Genomic DNA, 22,645 nt, shown 5'->3' with positions numbered 1-22,645 from the left:
AAGCTGAAACCTGATTCTGCCTGAATGTTTTCCGTCTTGAGGCTTTAGGAGAGAATTGATCTTGCGTGCTGAGAGGCCTGCCGAAGTAAATGCTAAACTACGGATGTAGAGCAGGATGAACCATCGGATCGTATCAGATTTGTGTGCTTAAGGTTGTGAAATTGCGCCCTTGCTCCTGATCTCCCACCTTTGCTGTCTGACGCTGTCCTTCGTGGCTGTTCATCCTCACTGTGGGACTGTTATATAACTGTGGCTGCCTGAATGATGATTCAGTAGATTTGGTCTCTGGTTATCTCTCCCAGAGGGCTTTAGCCAGTTTATCTCTCTTAGTATGTAAGACCTGGACTGTGTTCAAGGGGTAGTCAACTCAAAAATTAAAATGCTGTTCTTTCAGACCTGTATGAAGTTCTCTTTTTCTTTTAAACACAGAGATTTAGAATTTAGATGAAGAATGCAGGTTGCCAAACAGATGGTGTCAAGCATTGATGTGGACGTCAAAATTATTAGAACACTAGTATTTTCACCAGCTAAAAATGGATTTAAATGCTTAGCTTACCCTGAAATTTAAATTCTCTCATTAATTACTCACACTCATGTCATTCCAAACTTGTAAGACCATTGTTGATCTTTGGAACACAAATTAAGATATTTTATGAAATCTGAGAGCTCTCTGAACCTCTATAAACAGCAACGCAACTGAAATGATCCAGGTCCAGAAACATAGCAAATACATCGGTAAATCAGGATGTTACATCAGTGGCTCAACTTCAGTTTTGCGAGGAATGGTTGAATAGATTCATTTTGTTTTCTTTGCGAAAAAAATGAATTCTCGTAGCTTTGCAAAACTGATGTTGAGCTACTGATGTCACATCTTGTTTTACAAATGTATTTACTGTCTTTCTGGACCTGGATCATTTCAGTTATATTGCTGTCAGTAGAGGGTCAGAAAGCTCACAGATTTAATCTGAAATATCCTAATATTTGTTCTGAAGATACACATTTTTCACATTGGGTTGAATTAACCCTTTAGGTCAGTTTTGTTGTAGTGTGTCAGTGGGAATTGTCCAAACATTAATTTTGTCATCTGAAATAATCCGTTGAGATTTTTGTTTGACAACAGCCAGTTCTCCACACAGAGATATGATCTGATCATCATCCAATCTGTCTGGAATGACATGAAGAAACGGAACAAACTAAAACAGACTAAATCCAGAAGAACTGTGGTAACATCTCCAAGGTGCTTCTAAATGAATAACTATCCAAATGATTTACTGAATGGGAGATCATATTAAAGTAACATTTGTTTCCTTGAGCTTATTGCTTTATGTGTTACCTTTTAGCATCAGTATGCAGTACATACTGCAATATGCGTTATCCAGCTAGCATTCCATTCTGAACAGAATCTCTTAGAATTCTGACCTTGTAAAGTTTGATTAAAAATGCAATGGCTGCAATGAAGTGTAACCACCTTCTCTTCAGATCGTCTTCTATTACGAGTCAGTCTTAAGCCTTTTTTTTTAATCAACACTCCAAGTTTCAGTAGCAGTCAGTGGCAGACCAGGAGGATTTAAAACGTTAGATGGACTTGAACGGAAAAGAGGGCAAGTGTCTTTCATGTATTACTGCTGGCCTACTTTGATTGCATTAATTGCTCCAGGAAAATCTCCCCTTACTGTCGATTGCCATTTAAAGGAAGTCTTCTCCTGCACTCTGGAGAGGTTTAGAGGTTCATCTCTTTTAACTGAAGAAAATTAGAAGGAAAAGTGCATTAAGTCATGGACGTTCGTGTCTATATATTATGTGAACAGAGGGGTGATAATTGCATGGAGGATTCTGGGAAATGGAGTTCTCTGGGGAATGAGGACATGTACACTCCTCAGGGAGGGAAGCAGCACACAGTGTGGGAGAGGATGCTAAACAAGAGTCATCCTCACTGTTTCACAGCCTAAAGCGGAAGGAAAGAGAGAGAGAGAGAGAGAGAGAGAGAGAGAGAGAGAAGAGAACAGAAAGTCAGTGCTATGTATAGCACTGGAACCACTGGAGCTTCATCCCATTGGGCTCAACCACAGGCAGACAGCCTCCCATTGTGGCATTCTCTCTGTGGGGACAGAATGGGTCATGGGCTCAGTTTAAATTGCAGTCCAGAGACCCCAAAGGGTCTTTATAAGAATTTCAAATGTGGACATAAGTTTAAATTTAACATGATTGATTGTTAGATAAAAAACCTATTTTAACATTTCGCAATAGTACGAAACCATTTTTATTTTTTGCAATAATATTATGCCTAACATATTTCACACAGTGTATAAATCGTTCACATGTGAATATCAGTGCCAGCAAATTAATTAATCACAATAAATCACACTTGAAAAAAAAGATTTATGAGTTTTATGGGCATCTAGTTTTATAAGGCAAGGATGTACCTGTTGGTGGTTCCTTGTATGTTTTCAGGGAAAAAACGTGCTAAAAGGTAAACCTCTGTACATTATTTATCCATAAAGGGAGCATATTAGTAACTTAGTATAAAGGTAATTTAATATCTTTAGAAAGGCTGCAACCTCATTAACAGCTTACCTTTTTCCTGAGAATTTGTAATAGGAGATTGTAATGTTTGGGAGTTCTTGGTAAGAAAATATTTTGTATAGGGCATGACTCTTAATTATTAAATAATTTTTATGAAAGTTCAGTCTAGTATTGTACAACCTGAGAAGCAACAATTGTAAAGGACAGAAAATAATTGCAGTTTTTACCCATCTGAATGTAACCAGACTATTAAAATATCTGAGGCAGCAGTGAACTGAGGGACTATTTCAAGAGTTAATTTGCTTAATCGTTCTTTGCTTTGGCCTCCAGTTGCATCTGTCCTCATTTGCAGAGTTGTTTACTTCTTCCATGGCATATATGATTACCATTGCTAATATGGCTAGGTTGGATATAATGTCATTGTAAAAAACAGAGAAATGAGCAGTAAGATATCCGTAGTGACTGCTGGACGTGCAGTCTCCTTTGGCCAAGCATACATTCTGCTGTTTACTCTCTGTTTTACTATTTTTGTGATGTCAGTATTTTCTGTCCCCTCCAAGATGTCTTGCCCTTGACATTACCCTCATCCCTGCAGCCAAGCAGTAGTCATGGCACACAGTCCAGTGACAGTCGTTGATAGTCAGATTTATTAGAATGCAATTAGATAATGTCCTGGAGCCCATGTCCCTCTCTCGCTCACAAACTCATCTCTCTCAGGCGCTGAATGGTCTCTGCTCATCTGTCCTGATTTACCACAGCTCAGCTGATAGGGCATGGGAAAAGAGCCCACTCTCATGCCTTCAGAGCCATTAAAGTCAATGGATGGCTTCCTAATATGGACAAATTTCCAACATAATAGTACCACTTTTTTTTTCCAACAAAATCTCTCTCCTATCTAAATCAGTGTTTAAATTGTGAATATTATTGTTTGATAGATACTGCTTTTTTCCTTTTTGAGAACTATTACAACTATTTTGTGCTTGCCGTTTTATTTATTTTTTTAAAAAGGGATTTTTTATAAAAACATATAGAAACATTTAATATTCATTACTTTTGATGGTAATTAAATTGATAATAATATGATAATAAAATTGCTATTATTTAAACAATATTTTAGTTTTTTTCAAAACTAGATATTAGTATCAGGAGTATTAGTTTATAGAAAAGGTATATACTACCATTCAAAAGATTAGGGTATTTTATTTTATTTTTTGTAAGAAATTAATACTTTTATTCATCAAGGATGCATTAAATTGTTTAAAAGTTACAGTACATTGCAAAACACATTTAAATTACATTTTTATTCAAATCAATGATTTAATAATAAATTATTGCAGGGAAGAAATAACTACCAAAATGAACATTTTATTGTTTAATTTCCTCAATAATATGTAGACAAAGCTAGTTAGGCCTTAAAAAGAAAAATTACAGTGGTGCACAAATTCAGTGCACTTTGACATTTTTTGTTTTTAAAAGTTTAGTGTGTCTGTCAGGTCAAAACTATGAGCCATTTTGAGCGATAACCTTTCAAACTTTGCCATGTCGCAATGTTGATTGTGGCGATGTACAGCATGTTCCCTGCGCTGCCTGGTTAATGATCACTGGACAATCCAAAAGGTCAGTTTGCTAACCTCTCTGGATCACGTGTGCTTTAAGCGACGGCATCTGGACACTGTCTGAACTATTGGTCATAATACTGTCAAAGCGTAGTTTCTTTCCCTTTTTTTCCCTCTTTAAATAGAGACGCACAAGTTTTCCATGCTGTGTTTTACCCCCTGTAGGGGCGCTATATGTCAGCACTCTCTGGTACGGTTGACCTGGTCACCTGCTGTGGGAGAAAGAGGTCTTTCTTGTGACATTTTCTTTCTGTTAAACTAGGTAAGACCAGATGAGAAAGAGAGAATTAGAGGAGCGGCAGCTGGAGGAACGCGCAACCTCCGCAGAGCCGTGAAGATTCCGGTAACAATAGACTTGTTTTATTCGAACAAAGAAGTTGTCATGGTGTTTTCCCACCATTCTCTCTTGAGCAGAACACACTGATTTAGTTACAAAGCAGAGTAATACCATACACACACGTGCTGTGTAGGTGAAGCTTTACTTGTTTCCAGTGATAGCCAACTGTATTCAAAGCAGCAATGTCCTTTTTAGAAGCCAAAGCCCAGCTATTTTAAGAGAGAGATAGCTGAAATGTTTTAGTTGTTGCTTCTGTCGTGCCATTTGCCACCGTTTTGCCCCAAAAAACAACTTCATAAAATATGAAAAAGTGTTAGCTGCGGTAGCTCGGAGTGGATGTTGGCTATTAGAGCCGCTGTCATTGGCTTGTTCCCGCAAACGCGGCTGCTCTACAGTAGTGGGTCTGACAACACTTAACCTCCGACCTTGCCGAATACCGTAATGTTAAACACGAGTAGAAGCGTGGAGAGGGCCGGGAAGTCTCGGGCGGTTTAGCTTGTGGGTGCGTGTGATTATAGGGAAATATAAAGGCTCAGAGCACTTCTGTAATTACTCACAGGCGCACTGGCACATGTGCTGATTTTAAGGGATAATTTTTGTGGTTTTCACAAAAACAAACAAGAAGACTACCGATAATCTTATCTGATACTTTGTAATATTAGGCAAACAAAAAAGGGTTGTTTAGAAAAGATAAAAAAATAAGTAAGGCAATTTAATGCATGAAGATTAGTCGCGCTAACACTAATTTGGTCATTCGCTGACTGCAAAATGTCCTATTTAGTTGAGAAATTCTCATTAAGGCAACTTTAGGTTTAAGGCAAATTGTTCTAATATGCAGACGTTGCTGGAAAACCAAAAAATGTGCAGGAGCTGGAGAATTTTACCTGAAGAACAGCAGGCAGTTAAACAAAGGACTCATGAACAGCTATCACAGAACGTCATCATCCAGGAAATGACACGTAGTATTCAAGGGTATGTAAACTTTTGATCAGGGTCATTTTTATTTATATATATTTTTATTTATATAATCTTATTTATATCATTTATACAATTGTAAGAATCTAATAAACTGACAAAAATGTAGCAGTTCTCAAAATATCGGTTTTATACCGTATGGTATGTGATGCCTACATTCACTTGTTGCAATAAAAACAACAGTTTTCAAATGAATATTTTATTTGATTAGGTGTTCTTGCACAGGAGGATTATACGAAATGAAAAAAAGTGTGCTCGGTTCATGTCTTTGTGTTCGTGCACATGCACATGAGGAACAATGAAAAACACGCAGAGGGAGCGAAAAGATAATGATGAAAAGTGTGCAGTGTAATCACCACCCATATCTAACACATCCATGCCTCTCAGGAGACCGTTGTCTTTAATATGGTTGTTAGCCTTCCCATAATGCTCAGTCAGACGTTCTCTCATGGCCGGCCACAGTGCACCTGACCTCAGCCCTTTCCCTTTATTAAAAAAATGTTGCCATGGCTTTCTCTTTCTAGAAGAATCATGCTATTACGAGAGGGAACAGAGTGTGGGAAAATGAAAAGTGCTGCAGTGTGTGCAAGTATGTTTAAAAAAGGAAGTTGGCTGACGGGTTATATTTTTGCTTAAGGCCCAGCTGGATGTCCAATTCTCCTATTCCTTTTCGTTATCGAATCTGGATTGGAGGGAAAAAATAGCTGTTCTTACGCACCAGGAAGGGATTTACTCTGAGGTTGATGAGTGGAGGAGAAAGAAAGGAGAGGGGGAAATAATTGTCTTGCGGGCCACCGGTGGTTTCGAGTTTCACCGTTTTTACCCTGAAGCTTTTGATTCTTTGCTCTCCCTTTCTGTCTGTCTCTCTCTCTCTCTCTCTCTCTCTCTCTCTCACTCACTCACCCTCTCCCTTTCTTTCTCTTCGCCAGCCACCCCCCTTCAGACCACACCACCACGCTTCAGGAGCACAGTAACCAGGAGAAGAGAGGGAGGCAGTGAAGGAAGCGCATCGAGGGGACTTAACAGAGACTGTTCTCAGCCACAAAAACTCCCAGCAAGGTAGGATCGCCTCTTTCTTTAGGCAGATCTCTAGGTGGGTGAGAAAAGAGAAGGAAAGTCCTTCTTCCTTCACCCAGATGGCTGGTTTCTATTCTGTCATTTCTCAGTTGCTAGCTCCAGGATGCATGTGAGGCAATCAATAGGTGTATGCGAGTTTGTGTGTGTGTGTGTGTGTGTGTGTGTGTGTGTGTGTGTGTGTGTTTGATATGGGATACAAGGTGTCTAGACGGAGAAGGTGGTTTAGATGCATTGTCTAATCCAGAAGAGGCTAGTCCAAATGTGTCCGGTCTTAAAAAGAACAATATCTTGCAGACCTAGGGGAAATATGAAAGATGTAAGGTGTTTAGACATAAGCATATGAAGGGTGAATGCAAATACCTAAAGGACTTCCTAGAAGTAATCTAGAAGATCCAACATATCAGTGTTGTTTTAGTAGTACTTATATACTACAATAGTTGTTATTAATATTAGCTTTATCACTGTAATTTTAGTAAAATTTGTATTATTATTATTATCATTGTTGTTATTGTTATTGTTATTCTTCTTATTATATTATAAGGTGAAATTATTTTAGTTTCATTTTAGTTTTGGCTTTAGTTTCAAATAGTTTTTTTAGTTGATAGCCTTTTACATTTTTCTTTAGTTCAAGCGATTGATCTAATATTTATATTTTATTTTATTTTTAGTTAAGGTTAAGATTAGCTTTATCTTTTATTTTGCTTAGTTATTTAATTTATTTTTTTATTCATTTATTTATTTGTTTGTTTACTTATTTTGTGGCCAATTAAAAATTTCTATGTATGTTTGTATATGTGCATTTTATTTTTTTTTTCAACACATTTTCAAATGTGTCTCCAAGTCTCCAAGTCATGATTCATCAGGTTAGCTTAAAGGCAGCAAAAACAGATGACATACAGTGACGATACACGCTAACACACATGCTAAGACAGATGTTGTCTGAGATCATCCAGATGCCCAGGTGTACGGCACTCAACAGAAATATGCCCTCATTACCTCAATCCAAGCAAAAACAGTTAATTATAGACGTGAATCATTCCTGTGTGGGGTGTTTCACCCACCCTTGCTACTTGATTTACTCTTTTCTGACGAGGACCGAGCACCTGTTTTGCCGTAGCGGTATATTCCAAAATCTGGAAAAAAAAAACAGATTTAAAAATTGTCAGAAGGGTTGTTGTTGTTGTTGCTGATGTCGATATACATCCTGCCATTTTGGGTTCAAACCTCTGATTAGAATAAGCCACGAGGCAGCTTAAAAATTTAAATGGGAGCCTATAAACTCCCGGGCTTAATTTTAGCGAGTTTAGAAGCAGGAGCTTAGTGGCACGTGGTGAAACTGCGGCACTTGTGTGAATGTTAGACATGCTAATTTCTACGCTATATTTGGATTTTGAGGGAAATGCAAAAATGCAAATTTGTGATGGGCAGGCTGCCATCATCTGCAGAAAATACATAAATGAAACATTAAGAACTGTGCTGAAAGTTACGAAACGTCTTGTGTAAACTGCTTGCAATGCAGTTCGGGTTCTAAAACCTAACTTTTTCATCGATTTTTGCATCGATTTCTTAACGATCCGCCCTTGCTGTAATTGCATGTTAATATACGATCTTTTTAGCGTCGTTGCTAAGGCAGAAGTCAGCTGGCAGAAGTTGCTTTGGCAGTGGCAGTTGTCAGATTGGACCCGGCTGGCGTCCCTCGACGTGACTAGCGCAGGGTGAATAGTTGCCTCGGTGTCTGGATGGACGGACTTGGCACCGGTCGACGGATCGGGAGAGGTGAACAAAAAGCTTGAAGATGACAGACGGGAGAGGGGAAGAATACCCCACTTGTGTCCTGTGACTAAAGAGCTCTTCAGTGCCCGGTGTGATGTTTATCTGAGTTTGTGTGGAGATAAAAGCTCATTTAGACACACCTTTTTCCCTAAAATACCCTTCCAGCACACAAAGTCTGAAGGCGGTTTTGACTTTTTTGGGAAAGCTTTTACCACATTTTTCTAATTGGTTGACTATCACTAAAGAAATAGCCAAGAAACTGTCCAAGGAAGACAGTTTCAGCATATCAAGCAGATAAGAAAATGTCTCAGCATATCTAAGTCAATGAGAACAGCTGCTGAATTATTGTGTGAAACTTATAAAATAGGTAGGCCGTATTAATCAAAATACATAGTATTAAGATATTTCTTGCATAATGGAAATTAATATAATTTTTTTGACTATTATTTTCCTGAAAGTTGAGGACATTTAACCCCCTTTATGCCAAGTAGTGCTGTCAAACGAGTAATCGCTTTCAAAATAAAAGTTTTTGTTTCCCTAATATGTTTGTTCTGCGCATATTTATTATGTACTGTATATATAAATACGAACATATGCAGTATGTATTTTGAAAAAAATATTTGCATACATTTACATGTCTATATTCATGTAAATTATTAGTTATAAATAAATATGTTTAATATATAAACATAACATATTTTTTTACAATGTATGCATAAATATATACAGCACATATACATATATTATATAAACAAAAACTTGATCGTGATTAATTGTTTGACAGCACTGATTGTGTCTTACTAATGCAAAAACTGAAATGTCAAAGTTCAGCTTTTGTTCTGCTGAATTTATTGTATTTATTTAGTTGTATAAACGTTCAGTTTTTACTTTAATCCATTCGGCTTCAATAATATAAATGTAAATTTTGGGGAAAATAAAGATGCAGTTGATAAATATTTACACATTAAAATTGTTTATATATATATATACACTTGATGCACTGTGTAAAAGATTGGTGAAAATAGTATATATATATAAACAACTATTACCACTAAATAGCATCAAAAGCTTTACCAATACCACACTATTTGCTTTCAAGGGTTGTGAGTCATAAAGATTCCAGACAGAGATCCTGAAAAAATAGGCCAGAATTAAATAACAAGGCAAAAGTCTGTTGTTCAACAAAGAACACAGTCTCAAATAAAAGGCTGATGTTGTGAGATGAAACGGCAACTTGTATTGTCTGTTCTTGATTTACTGCACAAGGCCATCTGGGGTCCTAATTAGCCACAGCATTATTAGCCAGTTTCCATAGGCGTGTCCCCCCATCCTGCACACACACACACACACACACACACACACAGCGTAAATTAGAGCCTTCAGTATCTGTGCGCTGTCTGCACAAGTCACTTCCTCCCACCTCTGTCTCTGGAGCATCATTTAGATGGCTAATATGAAAGAGAGGGAGCAGAAGACGAGGTGGGGCGCAGACAGGGATTCGGGAGAGTGGGTTGACTTATGGTGCTTTAGTGATAGGGTTCCTTTGTTCTGTGAACCGCTTTGGTCATTTAATTTCTCTTTGAGTGGTCTTGCACTCGCTCTCTGCTGGGCTACTCTGCTGGCATTGAGATATTTTTGGCACGTGTCCAGTGGGGAAGCTGTTATGATCGTTAAACTACACAGAATGTTTCTATAAATGAATACTTGTTCATATTAAACCAACCCCTCACTGTGAAACATCATTAATAACGAAACATTATATAATAACGAAATATTATATAATACTGAGTATCTTACTTTTTTGTTAAATATCCATATTTATATTTGCTAAATAAACTATTTAACAAATAATCAGTACATTTTTAAAGTTATATAAATACTTTTACAATGTATCAAGACATTTTTAACCGTTAAAATTTGAATAATTTTTGTGAAAAGAGCAGCATGTCTGAATTCATAGTAGTCATAAAAACAGTAATTGACAAATACGACTATATTGCTTTTAATTTCTGCATTACTGAAAGACAGATTTTAGTGTGTTTGTGGATATATGTATGATAACCCAGTGATTTGGGGCTGTTTTCCACTGATCTGCAATCAGCTCTTTAATTACTCTTAAAGAGGTTACAGTAAAGTTGAACAAAGATGCCACGTTTCTGGAGGAATAAAGTTGTGTCGCTTGTAGAGACCTGTTAATCACACCTCCTGTATTTCGCCACAGGCAAGAGGAGGAACAGGACAGAGTTAAATACCTCTCTGATGAGACGTCATACACAGAGAATGCACCTTTGTCTAAACATGGCCGGATGTCATGAGGAGAGAGAGATGTGTTGACATCTTTTTAGCTTGTACGTGTGACTTGTACAAGCCACCAATACACACGAACAAACATACTCTTTCCAAAACAAACCTACACCCAGAGATGGAGCCTCATCCATCTGGACATGACTGTTTGTAATCATTTTCCAGTCCATGGAGAAATCCTTTTAATCATTTCCTATGAACTGCTACTAACCTGACCTGGTCACTGTAAAGGATTCTAGATTAAAAATTACAGAGAGCTCATTATTTCATTTTTTCTTTATCTCACCACATGTTGTTTCTGAATCGTTGCCAAGGAATGGTTTCCCTCATGAGAGCGTAATTAATGTGATCTGTATTTATCAAGAGAGACAGTGGAGTTATTCTTGTTATATGGCCACAGGGTGTCGATGTTAAGCATAACGAGGAAGTTTGTGTGCTTTACAGAAGGTTTTTTTTTTTTTTTTTTTTTACAAAAATGTAATTGGAACACAGTATTGTACAAATTATTTTCTTTTATTCTTTTGTTATTCTCCAAACTTTTTTTATATGTTGGGTTGCAGGATGAAGGAGCCTATTATTTATATTTAAATAGATTTTTATTTACTTTACCAAACATTATATTATTTTTCTTTATAATATGCAAATTATTTAATTTTCTAAAAAAAAAAAAATACTTGACCTTTTCAACTTTGAGGTGAATTAGTGCTATAACTTTATATATATATATATATATATATATATATATATATATATATATATATATATAATCTTAATACAATTTAAGGCTGATTTGAAACTAAATTAGCTGAAGATAGCCAATATATTATTGTAGAGTTCTGTTCTATCATGCTCCTATAGTCTGGTTATCAGTATTTTATTGGAAGCTCACGCCTCACTAGGGATTCCAAAATAAGTGCCACTGTTGATAAGATAAAAGGTTTAGTGCTCTTTGCCCAGTGGGTTACTCAGTGTAAGTGAAGTACAAATAACCTAAATTCCTCTTCATAGACCTACCAGTACCTGTGCCATTCTAGTTTTGCTTAGGCTTGGGATAATGTGTCTTATCTGTGATCTGTTTCATCCTTCCATCATATCATAGTGCGCCCCAATAAACTCCCTGATGGCTAATGAGAAACAATCCTATGACAAATGGCGTTAAACTGTTCTTTTTTTAATGTTTGTCGACAACAGTAACTGAGAAAAAGCCTTTAAAGTTTTGTAACCTACGGTTTGAGTTGCTCGTGGTTGTGTCGGTTTACAGATTAGTGGTAAATTACAAGTTAATGGTCCTGAATGAAAACAAAGGATTGTGGTGCTGGAATGTTTTAATTGGCCCAAGAAGGGGGAGATTTGTGGGTCTTACGAGACGTTAGACCCTAGGCAATGAATCAAGCTGCTGTGTGGTCGGACAAATAGCGATAAATAACATTCCCCGGCGGGCCTCGCCCGAGCATGCGTGTGCCTCGGATTATCTCCTGTGTTGAAAGGACTCGACGTGTGAGTATGTGTGTGATTGTTTGTGTGTCTGTGACTGGCCATCTGTGTTGACTCGCTCTTGATAAAGTCAGAAGAACCAGGTTGAAGCCTGACCTTGGCTAACGCCGAAGGTGAAAGCACTCTAGACTCCTCATTTTGAGACGTCGCAGACATAAATATAACAGATCACATAATTTCTGAGAAACCTCCCCCCTGCTGTACTCAAATATTTGCCTCTGGATGTACTGTAGATAAAACGTTCTGCAGGGTTTCATTTGTAGGCTAGATCCATGTCAGGTCCTTTGTATTTGATCCCGTCTAGCTACTTTTCTTCCTTATGAACAGATTGTATATTGACTGTGTGTGTGGACATTTGCATGTGGTTATGCTTATGTAACCAGAGCAAACAGAGTGTCCTCACACTGTTGCTCTGTTGGTTTCCCTCTCACCCCTTATCATACCATACACACACACACCGTTCTTTTCTAATATAAATGTGTGTGTTTGTGCAAGACTAGAGAGCTGGCACTAACTCCATGGTGACCAGGGAAGCATAAATAAACCACCTGTCTAAAAGCTTTGCAGAGCTGGTGACTGAGCACATGCTTTAAAGCAAGTCTGTTTGCATTTTCAAATGAAATTAGAGCAAGGGACAGTTCGTCTAAAAATGAAAACTCTGTTATTTACTCATCTTCGTGTCCCAAACCTGTATTACTCCATCTGTTCTGTGGAAGGTGTTCTGCTCATTGCAGTTTTCCATGCGATCATAATGAATGGCAAGTGAAGCTTTTAAGCTCTTAAAATTGTGCTAAAGCACCATATAATCATCATAAAAGGGGTCCACATGACCCGTGCGCTATATTCTGAATGTGGTTTTGTGAATGGGAACAAGTTGCATTGCCTTTATGAACGCATTAACTTGGTACGTTGTCAGAAGAATCAGAATACAGGGTTATATCATTTTTCAGAGAAATTTATTGTACTTTCTTGTCAATTTGTAGCTTATAGCAGCCTATTTTACTTTCATAACACACAGTTTCGCTCAATCTCATGTCAATCTCATGTACCTAGCATTGCATCCGTCTTATCTCCAAAGTCTTTAGTTTTATCATGTTTACTGTATAAAAAAAGATACAGCTTTATGATTCTCTCTGAAAACAGATTCAGTTTGGGCAGAGTCAAGAGCTCTTGCATGCAGATTGGATGCGGTTTTACTGCATCTCAGCGACGTAAAATCCAGCATCAAACCGGGCCTTGTTTATGAAACATTCATCTCTGAAATCGCAGCAGCAAACAGACACATTTACAAAACTGTTGCTGACCAGGAAAAACAGAATGCATCCACTTTGGCAAAGATTTTTTAACATGCTGCTGTACCTGAAAGTAGAGCCATCTGTATGGCACATGCTCATATGCTTCTCTCCTTCAGAGCACTCTTTACCCATGAGGCCATTTGTGTACTACCAGTCCTGGTGTACAATGATGTGTGAATGAGGTGATAATGGAATAGGAAATGGATATGACCATACCTCATGTCACCACTTGATATATTACTGAGATTTCAAAGGGGTTTGAATAAATGCTTGATATCTTACTGAAAACCTGTGAAACCACATGAGCATAAAAGGGGATCAGGAGAATGGATGTTTTTGAACATTCTTACACATTGTTAAAAAAAAAAAAAAAAAAAAATAAATATATATATATATATATATATATATATATATATATATATATATATATATATATATATATATATATATATTTTTTTTTTTTTGTTATTGTGACTTCCTGTGTTTTTAAATCTCACACAAGGCAGACTGAGCAGTTTTTCAGAATACAAGACTCCATTAAAAGCCCAATTATGTTCCGGCCTGTTTAGCCTGCCTCCCTTGTCTTAAATCTAAAATGTTTGCGTAAAGGCAGCCAGAGTGTCTGATAAGATGGACAGAGTGTCATTGAGGAATGTGCAATGATACGCCATGGACACTGTGACAGCGTTGTCTGTATATCAGTTTGAGAAAAACAAGTGGCCACATTGCAAGCAGTAATAGGACATGCATGGCTGTCAGACGCCAGGATGAGTTATGAGGACAGTCTTCATTAGATGTTTGTTTTGGGAATGAAGAGCTCAGACAGAGGCCTTGTATGTGAAAATTGCAACCACTTCTAGGAATCAGAGATGGATTTAAAGTTACAGTTCAGCCAAAAAAAAAAACCTTTTGTCATTATTTACTCATTCTCATGAAGTTCTGAATCTGATGTTTATAATTCTCTTTTCCATATAATGAAAGTAAATATATTGATCAGGAGCAAACAATAACTAAAAACAGTAAATGAGTACATGATGAATATTCGTTTTTTTATATAATTTTTCATTTAAATACAGAGTATGTGAGGAGTAGGGGAGTAAAAGGATACATTGTAGAGCTGGTTCTCACTGTCTTGTACACAGCTGATAAACCTTTAATGTAGCAATCTGCACAGTTGTAAACAAACTGTGCTTTAACCTTGGAATTCTTGAAGGGCCAGAAAACTTTTTGCCAAAACTCATTAGCTTATAAACTGCTAGTGCTTGTAGTTATGGAGCAATCCTTACATTCTGTTGAGCACAAGTCAGCCTATTCTGAACCAATAATTATAAATTAATGAAATAACCACTGTTTGATTATAACTGAACATCGCAGGCCAGGAAAATTAAAAATACAACACATTACAATAATTATTAGGTGTGTTGCCTAACATTACTAATAACACTTAGGGGTCACTCAACAAACTTTTTTTTTTTTTTCATTATCACTGACCTTCTACTATGACTACAAAAGTCTCATCGAAAAGGACAATGCAAACATATAGACTAAAGCCTGTAATTAAGCAAATTAGACCTAAGTAAAATTAAGGGAAAATAACCTAGAATGGCTAAGAATGTATTTGCATGATCTGTCCGTGTTGTTTTAGTGCCTGATTCACTAAAGGAATGATGCAAATCAGGACCAAACACAACCAAAATTAATGTTAAATGCAGTTTTTAAATTTTGTATACATTACTTGGACTACTTTTATGCCTTTTGTTTTTTTGTCATTTTAAGTACTAGACAATTCACATTCATTGTACAGAAAATAATATTATGCAGAAACGAAAATAAATTATCCACAGAAGAGAAAGGCATACAGGCTTGGAACGAACATTGAGTGAGTATATGATATGAGTATATGTGATATTGATTTTTTTTTTATTATTATTAGTGAATTAGTAACTATAGGGCTGGGTAAATGATGTAATAATGGTGTAAACATAGTTGAAAAGTTTCACCAGGTAAGTAGCATTGCATTTACTGTTATCAAACTTGACAAATGCACAAAGCAGTTTTGGTTTCTTTTTTTTTTATATTATTAAACAGAATTTAGTGTGTCATTATTTTTACTAGGCAAATAGTGTTGTGATTACTGTAGTTTAGTGCATTGCTAATTGCAGAAGTCAGATAGTGCTGATTTTAAATTGAAATGTAGTTTACTGTCATTTAGTGCAGCGTTAATGGCACCAGGCGAGTAGCAATGAGTCTACTGCAGTTTGCTTACCGTCATCAAGCAAATAGTGCTGTTTGCTGCTGTTCATTACAATGTTAACTGCACCATGCAGATAGGACATTCTCAATAACTTGAATATTTTCCTAGAAGGCATATTTGAGCTAAAATAATAGAAATTACTTCATTTTCATAATGTACACTGTACTGTACGTTTAGACCATAATATTTTTATGCTCAAATACTGCTAAAGTGGTGATATTCACTCCTTTGTATCTTAACTGTCAATACTGGCAAATGTTAGCGTCTCTTATCACCTGTTCCCTTCAACCTTTAGCGGACAGTCTGAGAATGAAGAGTTTGGACAGGACATGATTACTCTCCCGCGAACCAATGACAATGAATTCCTGAGAAACTCTAGCACGGCATAGTACATCCAAACCTCAGATGGATTGCCCTACTTCACCATGTTATATAACATTCTGCAGCCCATTAGCACTGAATCAGTGGCCCTCGTGTTCACTTCCACCATCGGGTTGATAGTACAAAGCAATCCAGGAGTAAGAACAGTCTTTGTTTTGTTAACCCATGAGGAATAAGTGTCAGGAGGCCACCGAAAGGGTTAAAGGACGGACCGCCACTCCAATCAGAGTTAATGATTAGAGTAGAACCAGAACTGCAGAAATGAGGGAGCATGCAGGGGCTGTGCTGTGGGGGGATTTGTAGAGGAGAGCGAGAGAGGGAGTAAGAGCGAAGGAGAGAGAGAGAAAGCCACTGTGCTTAAATCCAGCTGGCTGCCTCTCTGGGAATGTAATCCATATGTGAGCGCGAGTTCAGCTGCAGGAAAAAGAAAAGATATTACCCGCAAAGAAGCGATTGTTTCTGCTTTTCTTGTTTAAATTCCACTCATTCTGGCCCTGGACCCTGGCTCTGGTTCAACAGCGGACACAATAAGAGAGGTATAGTGTGGAGAAGTGAGAGTTGAGAGAAAGTTGGAGAGGATAAAAACGAAGGCGAAAGGAGAACAATATACCGATTAAGGACCCAAAAGAAGAATGAAAGAGGACACGCCAGAGAAAGGCGTAGTGAGGTAGGTTTTGGTTTTGTTTTCTTTTTAATGCCAGTGGTGCAGAGGTTGTACTTTGTGCTATGCTTTTTGGACTACGTCTAGTTTGGAAGCAAGAGGGAGACCATGTGTTTGTGTGTGTGTGTGTGTGGATAGATGAAAAATGGGGGGCGTGAGGCTTCTGCAGGATCCAGAAGCCTTGAATATTGGACTTCAACAAATATTTTACAGCGTGAGGCTACATGGTATTTAGCTCATGTGTAGTTGGATTCTGAATGTGTCCCACACCAGTATAGTTTACTTGCTCAGGTTTTGTGTTTTTATATGTTAGCTGAAGCTTTTTATCACCTGAATAGCTTTCTTTTAATAGCCTTTCTTTTATTGCGCTTACCTGAGTTTATTTTTGTTGCATGGACACTCCCTTTGGTAGTGCCTGCTGGAAAATCCTTTTTAAACTGGTAGCTATGTTTTGAATCTGCGTAGCTGGTGTAAATTATTCCTTAGCTGACCATCATGCTATGCTCATGTTGCCAGACAACTTGGGTTAATGTTGCCGTTAACGAGCAACCAGGTGAGACAAGGGACCAATGACTGATCTAAAGCATCTAGGTAGAAATTTTCTACCTATTCTCTGTGGCAAAGTGCCTAAGCAACACTGCTCAAAAAAAGTTGCCGGGCACAATTGCTCAGAAACTTCAGTGTATCATCAGCCAAGGTGTCTTGGTGGCCGGCTAACTAATAACCAGCACGGACCAGCTAAAATGCTAATTAATTTGCGTCTTCTTGAACCCGGTTGAAGAAGTTGCACACTCACAATGAGTTTATAGCGTTTGATGCTAAGAAGGTTGTCAGGTTTAAGAGCCCCTCCTATCCCTAACCCTTCACCTGCTTGTAAAATATTATCAATAATGGCTCAACTCTATGTTTAGTGGAGATTTTCCTCATTGTTCCCAGACAGGGAAATTGTGTAAAGGAATAGTTTTTCAGACTTGAACTGCCAGGTCCTGATTACTCTTGGGAAGCACAGGGCAGGCTGGGGTGTTTTGACTGGAAGAATTTATCTCGCTTAAACACAGTAAAGTTGAGAGCGTAAAAGTGCTGTCAGGCAAGAGCAACAACTTGCAGTTTAGAACAATAATGCTAGTGGTGCAGAAATAAAACTTAGTATAAAGACTAGAGATGTTCAGAATGCTCTACTAGAAGTGACCAATCCTGTTCCTATCTTGCATAGTTTACCTTAAATCTGCCCAAAACATGCTTTCCTAGAAGATTCTAGTAATCCTGATTACTGTTTGATTAAGATTGGAGCTAAACTCTGCAGGATAGTGGCTCTGCAGAACTAGGATTGCACACCCCTGTGCGATACTTTTGTTTGTCCTATCATCATGCCATGAGAGGAATGCATCCCTTGACAACTACACAGGTGACCAGTTCTCTTGCACCTAAGTAAACGTGTGCTGACAGTGTTTGTAAGGGTGGAACGACCAGCATTCCCTGAAACTCAGCGGTCTGCAAGACTTAAGAGGTATTGTTAGGAAGATGTTTTGATTTAAAATGGTCTGGTGTTAACACAAGACATCCTGTTTGTTGTAAGATTGCAGAAAAGCCCTCACGAAAGATATGCGAGGAAAAAGTGTTTTTTGCCCATTGGAGGTGGTATTATGCTCAGGAATGTTGGGAACGCCCCTCTCCAGCTGCTGTTGACTACGCCTCAACCTTCAATAGGGGTATGTCAGTGAAAAAAACTGAAAATTCAAGTGGTTTGAAAAGCTGCTTGGGGCTTCAGGAGTGTCAGGAACATATTGTGTCAATGTATCGAACGTGTCTAAATGCCATCACCCACAAGGTGCATGACACACATAGCAGTCTTATCAACATATCTCATGTGAAATGTGGACATGCATGTCAGTATTAAACAAAAAGTAATGCCTCTTTGAGTTCAGGTGTGTAGTCATCTCTTATGTTCAGCTGCAGTCTCATTGTAGTAGGTTATATAGGAGTGGCATCTGTTGTCTTTGTTGTACTGTAGCTTGGCCTAGTTCTTCTCTGACCTGACACAGGAGCAGATGCACAGATTGGACTTCTGCTGTATGGCCCAAGACCGATCTGATTGGCTTGTGAGTGATCTAAGCTGCAATGTCACTTGCCTGCCGAGCAGTTTGACCTTTTCCAGCTTTCCCCGTTGATTTTAAATAGGTCGTTTTAAACCCAAGACACACTGCACATCACGATTTTCGTTTTTGTCAGCTGTCCGAGATGGAAGACTGGCATTGTGAAACAATTGTGGTGATTTCTGATTCACATGATTGTTTCACGATGCTAGTTTTTGGTCTGGGGACAGCTGAAAATTGTGACGTGCAGTGTGTCTTGGGTTTAAAATTGCTCTTATGGTCATTCTAAAATATATTAGGGGACCATAAGAGCAATTATATATATATATATATATATATATATATATATATATATATATATATATATATAATAATTTAGAATAGGCTATTTTCTGTCCTGTTTTTAACCCCTCTAACATCAGAACGCTGCGTTTGAATAGTAATCACCCACTGCTTTGATTGGCTAACAGTTGGACATGTTTGACACTGGTGTTTAGCCACACTATTATGTCATAAAGTGGCACATTACAAAACCTGTCGTTTTGGCAGATTGGCTTAAATATAAGCTTTGAGTTCTAAAACGTATAAAATGTTTTCATAGCACAATGACCTTCTTGACCCCTTTAGATAGAATCTTTAAGATAGAAACTTTAATCTTTTACTAATGTCCCCTGAGAAACTTGTCTGTTCAGGGAAAGGTGAACCTGAAACCAGACTAATTATATAGGGATTCCTTAGGTGACTAGTCATTCAGGCAGCCCACCAACTAGTTGTTTTTGTACATCTTTAAATGAGCTTTCCTTACAGGTTTTCTCAAAGAAGCAGCTTCAACTCTATCATATTTCATGCAGACCCCATTAGATTCCCTCTGATAGTTGATTGAATTCTTGTTTTGTCAGCATTTGATTTGTGCTATACACCGGGAGCATGTTAATTAGAAAGTGCAAGTAATTGAATGAAAAAGTTTCTAAAAATACACTAATATGTGTTAATGGCATGCTTTGGGAATGGAAACTCAATTAGCACTTGTTTCCAGAATTAGCTCGGTTTGATGTAGATGTCATCACCAAGGGAGCATTAGTTTTGAACATTAGTTTGTAAATAGAATCGGGTGTTACATTTCTGCAAATTATAACTTACACACCAAAGTGTACCATAGTAACTATAGTTTCTCTCAGAATCATGTAGTTATTGCTGTTAATTGCTGTTAGTTAAAACTGATAATTATATTTTCATAGTAGAAAGTAGTAACCACAGGCAGCTACCATGTTTAATATTTTGTGAGGGATACCTTGTGTGCTTGTATTCACATGATTTATAGATCTTTTTTTTTTTTTTTTCTCATACAAATTCTTATAATATTTCTAGTATTGACTCAGTGTAATTTGTGCTGTTGAACTGCATTGAATCTATTTAAGTTTCTTCACAGTTATCAGCAGTTTCTATTTAGCCTCAGCTATAGAGAGAGAATGCTTTGTGTTAGCACGAGGAGGAAATTATATGAAATATTATCAAGGCTATGGTTGCATTTGAACCCTTTTTAACTGAATACCGTGCAGGACACAGGAATCGAACAAAATTTTTTGATCAAAATGAATTGTTTTTATTGATCTGTGGCCTTTGTTTCAGATTTGCACATTTAATTTAAACCCAGTATTAACTAGCTTGTTGAATTCTTTATGTGCATGCAGCCCATGCAGCGTCACTGTTGTTTTGTAATTTGGAAATGTGGATTCCAATGAAGTTGTGATTGTGTTTGTCTGTCTGAGATGCAGGTCAAAGGACACATTCCTTGGGTGAAGTTGTGGTGGCGTATATGTGCTTACATTCTTTGCCTTAACCCCAGTCTCAGTCTTAAGCCGTGTCTTGTGGTTGGAGATTTGCTAACTCCCCTGTGTTCCTAAAAGGATATTGCCTCATTCTTAATCTCTTGTCTCAAGAGTATACAAGGTCCTTGATGGACCCTATTAAGGTGAAGGATCCTGCAACTCACAAGAGGTTACATGAGGTCTAATGAGAACATTTTACCAAAACAAATCTGTTACGTTTTAGCTTAACCCCAATGTCCTAAACAGTTGCCTTTAATCTTATCCTATTTAAATTTTACCCCAAAACTTATTATTATTATTGTTATAATGGCAATTTTATGCATATAGGCCTAGTTCAGAATACATGTTTTAAAATGCCCATTGGACTTAATTGTAAAAACAACAACATATTATTAATAACTTATTTATTGATTGATTGCACTTTGGTGAATTACCAACAAAAATGTTGCTTCGATTTAATAGGATAACACTTGAAATTATTTTATGCCAGAATTATTGCAAATAGACAACTATGAAAAGGGAAATAAATACAGACAGGCACACTTATATACAAGTTTTACTTCCACGCACTCTATTCAATATAACTGTTTTAGCCTTTAATATTTAGTTAATATTCAGCCATACAGGCACACATAAAGTGTGAAAACAATTATTATATTACAAGATATTTCTATTTTAAATTAATCAGGTTGTTTTGAATGGTCTATCCATACTGATAAAATAACAACTGCACTGTTTATAATATTTGTAATAATAGTAATAAAAAATCTTACTTGAACACAAAATCGACATCAGAACGATTTCTGAACGATCATCTAAGACCAAAGGCTGCTGAAAATTCTTTGTATGTATAAATTACATTTTTAAATGTATTGAAATAGAAAACAGATATTTTAAATTGTAATAATATTTAATAATGTTAGTGGTATTGTGCTCTTTCAAAAACATTACAAATTTTTTACCAACCCCACACTTTTGAATGGTACATAATATATGGAAAAACTAGTATGGACATAAATCTACACACACTAGTATTCTCTTGTAAAGCGGTTTTATAGCTGAGTTGAATTTTTGCCAGCAGAAGGATTAGATTACCCATATCTCCCCTTGATCTGATTTTACTGTAGCACCTGCACCTCCACCGACACTTGACTGATTTCTGCTTCAGACAAGGGCAGTGAAGGCCTGCTTTATTCATTCCGACAACTCTCTAACTGTAATCACAGACCTTTTTGAGCCTGTTTGTCTTTGTATGATCCTCCTTTTGTAACAAGGCTCCTAATGTTTGTTTTAACGAAGCACCGGGATGTGGTGCAATCATCTGACTAAAATCATAAATGACATAATGATTAGTATTATCATAAAGCAACTCATTTTATTGGATTCATAAATGCACATATCAGCGTAGAGTGTGAACCTTTGCCAGGTCTCTTCGTAAGTAAACATACACGGTTCCACCTGAAATTACAAGCGCTGTTGAGCAATGAATCTCACGGTTACCAAAAGAAAGCATTGCTCAGCAGTGTTCTGGAAGGTACGGGATTGTGTGACTTGGTCAGGGAGAGTGCAGTGCCCCTTTGTGTACATTTCCAATAGAAAAGGAGAGATAGAGTAAGTGGAAGAGGGAGATGGATTTGAGCTTCGGCCAGCAAACCTGGGCACTAATCACTCTCCACTGCAGTGATGTCATCAGGGCGTGTCGGACAGATTTAGCGTCTGCTGGGCGGCAGGAGGGAAGACCGACCTGTGAATCGTTTTACCCAATTGTCATGTAAGCTTTTTGTTTTCATGGCCCGAAGCCAGTTTCACCCATGGGGTTTGTTTGTCATTTAGGTGTGCATATTTAATATTTCACGATTTACTGAGTTTGTTGCAGCCCGCGTAAAACTACTAACAATCAAATTAATAAACCAAACGGACAGCGGAGTTGATGAAGTCTGATGAGTGATGAGCTTGTTGGAAATTTGATGGCATAAAACTTTTAACCGACTGAGCATTAACGGAACGGTTCACTTAAAAATGAAATTTGGTCA

At 37.4% G+C, this 22,645-nt stretch overlaps 1 protein-coding gene across 10 annotated transcripts in view; it reads left to right on the top strand.

The window, feature by feature from the left end:
* The window catches only part of plekha6 (pleckstrin homology domain containing, family A member 6), an 81,055-nt gene that overhangs the window by 10,392 nt on the left and 48,018 nt on the right, over positions 1-22,645 (top strand). For 9 of the 10 annotated variants that reach the window (XM_043252129.1, XM_043252121.1, XM_043252118.1 and 6 more), the window contains exon 2: positions 6,381-6,510. Coding sequence is in view for 9 of the 10 variants with exons in the window: in XM_043252121.1 (XP_043108056.1) it covers positions 6,381-6,510 (130 nt within the window). In the remaining variant the exon portion in view is untranslated. Of the gene's footprint in view, positions 1-6,380; positions 6,511-16,365; positions 16,697-22,645 lie in introns of those variants that run through there. The other variant, XM_043252125.1, reaches the window with a different exon arrangement.

The sequence above is a fragment of the Puntigrus tetrazona genome, chromosome 11 (assembly GCF_018831695.1).
Source record: "Puntigrus tetrazona isolate hp1 chromosome 11, ASM1883169v1, whole genome shotgun sequence".
Taxonomy (NCBI): Eukaryota; Metazoa; Chordata; class Actinopteri; order Cypriniformes; family Cyprinidae; genus Puntigrus; species Puntigrus tetrazona.
The sequence above is the reverse complement of the archived record's forward strand: the minus strand, read 5'-3'. Positions and strand labels throughout refer to the sequence as shown.